This window comes from Magnolia sinica, chromosome 10 (genome assembly GCF_029962835.1).
Source record: "Magnolia sinica isolate HGM2019 chromosome 10, MsV1, whole genome shotgun sequence".
NCBI classification, from domain to species: Eukaryota; Viridiplantae; Streptophyta; class Magnoliopsida; order Magnoliales; family Magnoliaceae; genus Magnolia; species Magnolia sinica.
In genome coordinates, this window is record NC_080582.1 from 67,720,272 (window position 1) to 67,730,215 (window position 9,944).

Genomic DNA, 9,944 nt, shown 5'->3' on the forward strand with positions numbered 1-9,944 from the left:
CAATGTAGAATACGATTAAAGTTATTCAACTTGACCCACATCCCATACTACGGATATTCATCGGTGTGTCTCATGCTTAACATGGTTTCACGCGGTTGTCCCAAGACAAATACCACACATGACCAGGTGAATCTTGCAACCCGGATTGGAGCAAATAAAGTGACAACCAACCCCCAAAAACCAGAAAAAGAGCAACTAAATGACATCCAGTTCTCCAAAAACTAGAAAAGGAGCGACTAAGCGACATCCAATTTCCCAAACTGATGTGTCACGTATATAGAATGATTTACACACACCAGCTATTGCACTCTCACCCGAGAACATGGAATTACGTATCGCCTTAGGGCCGCTACCGAAAACGCATTACGTTCACAATATTTAATTGATCGCTAAAGGAGGGATTTCCAACATAGTACTTGCATCAATAAAATATAAACGGAATCATAGAGAATATAAATTGAATCATGAAGAAGATAATCTGAATCATGAAGGTTCTAGAATAGAAAGACACATGCCCAAGCCTTAAAGATAGACGGCACAAGGCCAACATAATAAAGAGAAGAGTGACAATGGTCAACTCAATAAAAGAAGAGTAGCAACGGCTAAATTAATAGATGGAAGAGTAGCATGGAAGATTCAAAGTGATAAAAAGCCAGATAAAATACATGTAAAGGTAAGATCAAATTCACAAAGGCATGTATAAAAGCATGATGAATTTAATGACTTAAATTAATGTAAGCTCAAAGGATAAAACCCTCACCAGTGTTTCTAGCACCGTAGGACCCAAAAATTGATTTGATCCCGGCCCTAACTCGGTCCAGCACTCGGTGAGTCAACTCGGCACTCTTCTTCCCTCTTTTCTTTTTCTTTTCTTTCTTTCTCCTTCTCTTTATCTTTCTCTTTCTCCTTTTTTCTCTTTTCTTTTCCTTTCCTTTCTTTCCTTCTTTCTTCTTCTCTTTTCTTGCTGGACGGTCGTAACACCAGCGGACAGAGCCTCTCTCTCTCTCTCTCTCTCTCTCTCTCTCTCTCTCTCTCTCTCTCTCTCTCTCTGCTGCTGCTGCTGCTGCTGTTAGACTAAAGTGTCTCTCCCGATCTCGCTCTTTCTCCTCTAGACGTCGAATAGGAGCTTACTTATAGGGATGGGGACCTTCTAGGCCCTTCTCTCCGTAACCTTGTTTACGTAGCAGGAAGGACGGCGTGATTCTTACGCACTCTGTTTCACAACAGAGCTGCGTAACCGGCAGACAAGTGATTTTGTAATCACAATTTCGTTATAGCCTTTGATCCGATCCACTCTTCGTGGGGGGTTTCCTTTGATGGAGGACATTAGATGGACATTTCGGATGTCTGTCCTAGATCCGATTTTTCTGTCAAGTCCAGAAGGCTCGCATTCCACCCCGTGATGTTAAACGGTTATGATCCGATTTAGGTGGCCCTTTTTTATCTTCTTACGGAGCAGAGTTTGAGACAATTGGTTTCTTGGTGTTGATTGCGGACAGATCTTGTGAGCGTATATCTGTTCGGTTACCCGATCGGTTTGGTGTGGAAGGGTTAGGTTTTTCACTCAAATTTAGATGGCTAGCGAGATGGACAATTTGGATCTTACAGATCAGGTGCAGTGGTGGCCCGTTTGGATCGTCCGTCTCAGTCTAGTGTGGCGGATTCCCATTCGCTGACGTCTTGCAGCCGTTGCCATGGCCTTGTGCGTATGCATAGGTGCATAAGGTTTTCATCGGGTTGGTCTATTTCACTCTCTCGATCTGCTGGACGGCTCAGATCAGCCCAGAGAGCTATGATGGTGGCGCACCATCAACCGTTAGGACGGTCGTCCAACTGTATTGTGAACGCGGGAGGGAAAACCAACCCAATTTTGAATTTTCGTCGGGTCAAACGTAGTTTGACCCAACTTCTTGGTTTCGTGCGCTGCTGGTGCACGCGTACTGTGCACACGGGGACCACTTGTGGGGCCCACGGTGGTGTTCTCTTGAGACATCCACAACGTCCATTCAACTCTCCGTCTAATTTGAAGGGTTGGGCCCAAAATTGGATCATATCCAAAGTTCAGGTGGCCCAATACTGACGTTTAATGACTGATCTGTCCATTGGCTCAGCTTGGCCATTAGCTAACTCCAGCTCGAACTTGGCTCGGTCCTCAAGCCTTACTGGCCAGCTCGGCTTGGTTCGGTCAGCAGCTCGGGCCAGTTCGAGCTAAGTTTGAACCTGTGCAACATTTTCTCAAACACATAGAGTACATTTTTAATTTCTCATAGAATGCAAAATATTAGCAGTAGTTTACAGGTATTTCATCAAACACTTGGTGGGCAACATCAAAATCAAGATATGAGGGTAATTTTATAATATAAAGTTATGTATGCACCCGAAACAACACTTCGTTGAGTCATTTCATCAAACACTCGGCGAGCAGCGTCAAATATCAAAATAACTGAATCACCGAGCCGATTCGAGTTGACGTTCGATCCGAGTCGAGTCAAGATCGGGCAAGCTCGAACTTGGCTTGAAATTTTTTCGAGCTCCAAAATCCAGCTTGACTCGGTCCAAATCCAATTTCGAGCAGAGGCGAGTCGAGCGAGCTAGCTGAGCTAACTCGACTCGTGTACAGCTCTATCCACTGTAATGTTTATTTGACATCCAACCTGTTGATATTATGTCATACGGACCTGAATGGAAGGGGAAAGCTCCTGGGCGTTACGTTTGGCTACTGATATCACCCTACCAGTAGCCAGTATGGCACTGGAAGGGACTCGCCATGATGTGTTTCATCCACACTTTCCATCCATTTTTTCAAATCATTTTATGACATGAGCCCAAAAATAAGGTTAGATCAAAATCTCAAGTAGACTACATCACACAAAACAATGTTGATTGAACCCCTACCATTAAAAACTTCCTGGGGACACAAGTTTCGGTTCAAGCTGATATTCCCTTCACCCAGGTTTGTATTACCTACTCAACAGGTTGGATGTCAAATAAACGTTACAGTGGACCCTATGAGGTTTTAAACGGTGGACATTCAATCAACAGGTTGGGTATCAAATAAAAATTACAGTGGGCTCTAAGAGGTTTTTAATAGTGAACATTCAATCACTACTATTTTCCTGTGGTGTGGTCTGCTTGGGATTTAGATCTGCCTTATTTATGGAATCCCTAAAATGATCTGGAAAATGCTAGCTTTTCAGACAGGTGAAAAATGCCAACCAGATTTGGATTCAGGTTAGGTTCAGGTTGAGCAAATTCTGGTCGAGCTAGTTCAGATTGGGAACCGGGTTGGTTCAACAAGTGTAGACGACTTCAGGTTGGAATTTGGGTCAGGTCGGGTTACGTGTTGGGTCATTTTGAGGTCGGTTTGGACTGGGGTTGACCCTCAACCGGGCCCAACCTACCCATGTTGCACCCCCACCAGATACAGGTTGGTGCTTTAGTGGGTCGGGATAGCCTGTTAAGCCCTGACCTAGCCTGTCATGAGTCATGTTTGGGCCAATACTCTTGAGCCTGTCGAGTGGGAGCTTATTTGCCCGTTGGGTCTAGTTCATCAGGCCGGGCTAGGCCCAGGCCAATGATAATAATAAATCTATAACAAGCCATCATATATGTAATAATGGGTTTATAAATTCGGTTGGGACTTGACAAAATTTTAATTGGGTTCGGTCCATTTGGGGTTCAAGATGGCCTGTCCCATTGATACCCCTAACCCCTAGTTAGGGACACCGATACAAAGATAAAGACTTCCATACTAGATGAAAAAAGAAAAGAAGAAAAGCATAACTTTATTACTTCAGCATCACAAAATCCTACAAGAATATCAAGGAAGAGTAAACCACGTAACTGACTGGTTAGGTGACATGGACAAAATTGCAACAGATGAGCCTCCGAGGTCCCCGTCCAGTAATAATAACAATAGTAATAATAATAATCACATTATGTATGAGGAAGAAAATAAGGAATTAGTAAAACCAGAAAGTCAGGAAGGACCTCTCTTTGGGAATCTTCATTCGTTGGACTTTCCTGAGCCGTCCAAAAGCCCCTCAAGACTACTCGGGGAAAGGTTACAGGCCCATGTATATACACTTGACTTCCGCTTGCTTGCTTGCCCCTGGTGGGTTAATGTTAGGGGTTGGTCGTTATTCATATAAGTAGAGATCCTTTGAATCTCAACTCATTCGAACCACAACACTCAACCGCTGGATCTCAGCTCATCCCATAGATGTCATCGGAGCCCAAAGCAGCCTCGCCCTCCTCTGGAGCTGGTAGATTAAGATCGAATTGCAAGTGGGCCTTTGCTGAAGCATCCAATGCTGCCTTCGTCATTTCGTTTGGTGTTGGAATCTCCAAACTCAACTGCAGAAACAGAGATGTTGGGTTAGATGGTACCCCTTTTCTCTCACTTCTTATTTTGCTTGTCAGCTAAGGAAAGTATATTGGGTTGTATTTTGCAGCACACCATTGAAACACGTTTTGGGCAGAAGCAGCATGTTTGTGAGGCCATCCACAGTTCCAAAAGTGACATGTTTGGCAAGGAAAATTAATTCTACATCAAGTGGGCTACCTGTTTTATGTCTTCTTTTGTGGACATCAATCCCATCCAGCCGCTGTGAAGGAAAAAAGAAACTAACCATGGCAGACGGAAATGGCACAGATTGTAAGCACATTGTTGCGGTGGACAGCTCGGAACATGTTAAAACAGTTTCAAAACCATGTTCAAATGGAGGAAAGAGTATCTGAAGGATGCTGGATGAGAAGTACTAATGACACATGATCAATCCTGTGACTTCTTGCAAGCAATGTAGTTATATCCGTTTTTTGTTGAAGGATAAAGTAAAAAAGAAAAGGGAAAAGAAAAGAAAAAGAAAAAGAAAAAAAAGCTCCTAAGCCATAGGCATCTGCCTCATGAAATTACCAATGCTTACACACAATTAGTTGTACATACTAATTGGTGTGTGGGACCCAATCGTGGTGTTTGTATGCCATCCCACCCTTCCACCATGGTAACACTGCAATGAAAATCGGATGCCCCAAAAATCAGGTCGATCCGACTATTAAATGGGATCATATGAGTGTGGAGGTTTTTGGGTGGTGGTTCATTGTTTTTTATGGTGTGGCCCACTTGATAGTTGGATCAACCTGATTGTTGGAGCATCCCATTTTCACAGTGGACTACCTTGCTAGACCAGTTGAATGTTATACAACCTCACACAAAACTAGTACAGCGTACACGTAGCTGTATTTTTATTTTTATTTTGTTAGATTGTTAGTACACCCACTGTCAGTTCACACTTCACTGCTAGCCACCCCCACTAGGGAATTGATACCAAGACCTCAGTGTGGAAACGAGGTAACTTCAGTGTTGAAATATCTTTCGCTCAGTCTACCAGTTGAGCTATGGATCAGGGTGTACAGGTAGCTATATTTGAGCATCTCTTTATTTATTTATCTTTTTTTAAAGCACAAAACTCTTTCATTAAGAGGGTGCCGAGATGGCACAAAGAGCATCTCTTTAAAAATTCTTTATAATTACAAATGTAATAAATAATAATTTTCAAATATCAAGTCGAGTCTTCAAGTTGACCCGATATAATGAACAACATCGAGTGGGATCAGAGTTTTTGGGTTTTTAAACTAGGTAGAAACTACAACCCTGACTGAAGTTTTGGACCACTGCCATGATAGCCATCCGATCTTCATGCCGACTTCCCTGGATTTTGGTGTGTGCAACTCAGACTATTGTTACTTGGACATGGAATGGGGTTCAGGACTGCCCAAAAGCTCATACTCCAGAGAAAACGACTAAGCATGACAGAAACAGAAAAAACCAACGGAGGAATGAAGAGAGGGGATACCTGCAGTTTCTTCAAGCCCTCATTCTTCACCCTCAGATCTTTGCAAGCATTGTCAAGACTTTCAAACTCCTGTTTGACCCCAAAAATTACAAACCTCATCAATACATCATAAAAACCAAACCCAGAATTACAGAGCAAAAGAGAAGCTACAAAATCAAACCGACCTTCTTCAAGTTGGACTTCTCCAACAACAACATATCCACCTCTTTCTTCAATTCAGCATACGTCTGCAGATACCGAATCAAGAACATTAGCCTCGTTTCTCTATATATGTTATTTTATGCCAATGTTGAAAAAGGTGGGCCATCATGACATGAAGATTACCGAGAGAGGAAATTGGAAGAATCCACTCATCAGGTGGGCCACACCATCAGCGTTTGACGGCGCAGCCCCCCTGATGAAAGGACCATCATGATTTTCGCCCCGGGTGATCTTCATGAGGGGCCCATCTTTTGGACGGCTCTGAAAACATTTCAAGAGAGGCTGCTAACAAATACCTTCTTTTTTGTCCTTCTGATGCTTAACCTCAGTGGGGTAACTTCGTTTACAGTAATCTGAAAAAAATGCCATTAAAAACCCATTAATTCATGTCAAATTCATTCCGTTAAAAAAAGAAAACGGAAACGTCCAACAAATAAAGGGAAAGGAGATCGGTTTGGTAGTCCGCAGACGCGTCCCCATTAGCCCCCGGTTGCATGTGAACTTTCACATACAGCTATTTCTTTCCGTCATTCCATGCCAAAGGTGGCAAGGTGGGCCACACCAAGACACTGAGTGGTAACTATTAGAGAGGCACCTACACGTGGTCTATCATCCATGAATGGGTCCCACTGACATCAGCCTCAGCCTCACAGTGTGCTTTTTATTTTTTATTTTTAATCTATGCCTTCAGCTTTGCGATGATTTTCGGTCAGTGGATCCACCTTATTTTTATAACTGTTGAACATCATGTTCTGCCCCACTTTTTGCACAGGTCAGATATTCTAACTCAAGACACGATGGCGGAAAGAGATGGCTGTATTGGCCTCCCCTGTATTTCTAGGGCACACGCGTGGAAGATCCTAGCCGCTCACGATCCAATTTGTTTCCTGTTTTAAAAAGGATTCATGCTGCGGCGATTTTAGGAAGCCTGTGCAACGAAGAGAGCCATGTGGGTCATGTTGATGTCTATCTGACATCCATTCCGTCCATCAGTGGAGCCAGATTATGTTCGGACTAGAATCTAAAAATCAAGCAGATCCAAAAGTTAGGTGGGCCGCACCAAAGGAAAAGGTGGGGATGGGACGCTGGCTGTTGAAACCTCTCTGGGACCCACCGTTCAGAAGATGGATTACATCCAACCGGTTCACAAGGTGAATCACATCTGGATGACGGTGAAAAAGAACACATATCATCCGAACCTGAAACGTCATTGGCTTCAAATTCTTTCTATAGTGGCTGTCCTCATTCCCTTTTTTTCTGTGGTGTGGCCCACTTTTAACTTTTTATCCGCCTGATTTTCGGAGCCACGTGCTAAACTAGGCTGCCACAACTGATGGACGGATAGGATTTCATACAAACGTGACGCTAGATCCCAACGAGCTCTCAGTTACGGGTCCGTACAAAACCCTCTGGTCCGGATGAAACTCCGTGGCCTGTTTTAAAAACATGCTGTCCCACGTGGCCCAGTGGGAGTGGGAGTGGATTAGGTGAGAGTGAGACCCCGGATCCACCGAAGTGGGTTGGACCCCTTATTGTGGGGCTCACAGTGATGTATGTGCCTTAAATCCACACTGTCCAACCATTTTCAAAGCTCATTTTAGGGCATGATCCCAAAAATGAAGCATACCAACATCTTAGGTGGACCACACCACAGAAAACAGTCCTGATTGAATCCCCACCATTAAAAACTTCATGGAGTCCACCGGAATGTTTAATAGACCACACAAATATCATCTAGATCCAAAGCTTTTGTGGCCCACGAGAAGTTTTTAATGGTCAATGAATACTGTTTCCTGTAATATTGTCCATCTGAGATTTGGATCAGATTCATTTTTTGGATCAAGCCCTACAATGAGTTTTCAATACAGATGGACGGCGTGGATGTAGCCACATACATCAAGGTGGACCCCACAGTCAGAGGTCCCACGCGCCTAGGTGGATCCGGGGATCCACAGAAGCCGCGCCCAGCGGCAGTCTAAATCACCCCGGATAAGCGATTCGTACAAATCGCTTCTCTTCAAGAAGATCAGCCGATCAGATCATCAGCTTGGCGCAAGAGTCCCTGTTCAACGCGGTGTGGCCCACCGACTCAAAACGAAAGGGCATAATATTTGCATCTACAGGATCACCTCTGGAAGAGCGGTTTTGATCTCCCACACGCATATTACGAAGACACGTGTGAGTCAAGTGCCCACAAAATGTTTGACATTTCCAGTCGCGAGTGGAAAGAGAGGAAATAAAGAGAGAAAATAGAAACCCAAATCTCAGAAGATAACAGACAGATACGGCCAAAAAAACAGAAAGGCATTAAGGAGAGGGAAAACGGAGATAGGAATCCTCGGCTGCTTATTATGCCACGTAGACATACAGTTCCTGTCCCAACAGTACCCCAACCAAACACGGACCTAACCCTAAAAACCCTCACCCCTGGGCCCCACTCACCGTCAACTCGCTCTGTGGCCCACCTAATAATCCAATCAGAGCCGCACCGCTCGAAAAAGAACCCGCCTTCATCCAATGCACAACCTCACCACTTTGACCAAAAGACCCCCTCGTGCCATAATGACAGAACTGCCCTCAACATTCACGTGTACGAAACGGATGAGGCACATTCCGTCCGCAGACGAGGGGTATTTTGGTCATTCCGAAAGAACGAGCTGGTTTCCGTGAATTCGCTTCGGAAACCCGCAACCCAAGGAAAAGAAAATCAAGAAAGCAATAACAACCCCGCGATAAATAAAATAAAATAAAATAAACAGCTTCGGTGGCAGGTGAAATTACAGAAAAGCCCTTGAATTGACAAATCTAGGGCTTGTCTCTTTCTTAAGAATGGATGGATCTTGATATTGCAAGGGCAATCCCGTCATTACACAAAATGTTACAGAAGTTTGGTAAAGATCCCACACGAAGAGAGTGGAAGATGACAGCTGACCAGAAAAACCGTCCACGAAAAAACGTGACCAAAAGATCCAACATCCACTTCCCCGACCGTCGACGGAGAAAGAAACAGGCGTATAAATCCCCTCATTCCAGGGGCATTTTCGTCAAAAAAATAAAGAAAGGGAAACGAGGCGCGAGACCGCAGAACCAGCGAAACGAAAAACAAACACAGGCAAGAAAACCCTTCAACCCCCGTCGACGTACGGTCAACTCCAACCAACTCACGTAATTCCACCCACCTACCGAGGGCATATACGTCAATCCAAAAAACAAGAACGGAGATAGCGGAAGAAAACCCCGAACCTTGGATTTCTCGTCGTCGATCACTCCCGCAAGCCGCTTCCGAGACCGGCTCAACTCTTCGCAGCCGTCGGCGCTGCCCGACGAGCCGCCGCTCCAAGACAGCGGCGTCGTCGGGCTTGCTCTCGCTCGGCTCGCTTCCATCTCCTTCGCTTGTAAGACTCCGCTCCTCAATATCTGCCTCGACCTCGGCTGTCTGAAACCCCACCGCAGCGGCTTCGGAGTCGGCTTCCGCTCCGAGAGCTGCATCAGAATCTCTGCTGCTAGAAAATCCTCCGAGATCGCCGCATCGTTCGACTGCACTGAGTCGACTCCGTCTTTCGAGGTTTCTTCCATGAGAGAGAGAAGGAAAGAGAAATTGGAAAGGAAAAGGAGTCGGCTGAAAGAGAAAACCTTCTGTCTGTAAATATATTTATATAGGCGGATATGTGTGTGGCGTTGGAGTAGATGCCCACAACCGCTGGTGGGGTCCGTCCTGACACGTGGCAGTAAGTGGCTTGTTCTTTTCCTTTGTTTTCTGGGTTTTCTTGCCGCTACAGAGGTTTATTAGCTTCACACGCGCCAGCTCTTCACACGAGTCTTTAACTGCACGCGTGTTCTGAGATAGCATTTATCTCGGAAGTCTTAGCAAGTGATAATGTAGGCCCC

The 9,944-nt window shown here is 44.8% G+C and overlaps 1 protein-coding gene across 2 annotated transcripts; it reads right to left on the reverse strand.

The window, feature by feature from the left end:
* Positions 1-3,764: 3,764 nt before the first annotated feature.
* Positions 3,765-9,694, reverse strand: LOC131216914 (uncharacterized). 2 transcript variants are annotated; one of them, XM_058211525.1, is made up of 6 exons: positions 9,300-9,694; positions 6,353-6,409; positions 6,020-6,082; positions 5,856-5,924; positions 4,565-4,626; positions 4,220-4,356 (listed from the first exon to the last, which is right to left on the reverse strand). In XM_058211525.1, the coding sequence occupies exons 1-5, from the start codon at positions 9,630-9,632 to the stop codon at positions 4,591-4,593; spliced, it is 558 nt and encodes a 185-aa protein (XP_058067508.1). In that variant the 5' UTR covers positions 9,633-9,694; the 3' UTR covers positions 4,220-4,356; positions 4,565-4,590. The 2 variants fall into 2 exon arrangements, with proteins under 2 accessions (XP_058067507.1, XP_058067508.1); XM_058211524.1 differs by lacking the exon at positions 4,565-4,626 and having other exon boundaries at positions 3,765-4,356; positions 9,300-9,693.
* Positions 9,695-9,944: the final 250 nt, after the last annotated feature.

Coding starts and splice junctions, on each gene's coding strand:
- LOC131216914 (XM_058211524.1), bottom strand. CDS start 9,632: ATGGAAGAAACCTCGAAAGACGGAGTCGACTCAGTGCAGTCGAACGAT. Junction 6,410..9,299: donor TCGACGACGAGAAATCCAAG/GTTCGGGGTTTT, acceptor CATTTTTTTCAG/ATTACTGTAAACGAAGTTAC. Junction 4,357..5,855: donor AGGGCTTGAAGAAACTGCAG/GTATCCCCTCTC, acceptor CTGTTTCTGCAG/TTGAGTTTGGAGATTCCAAC.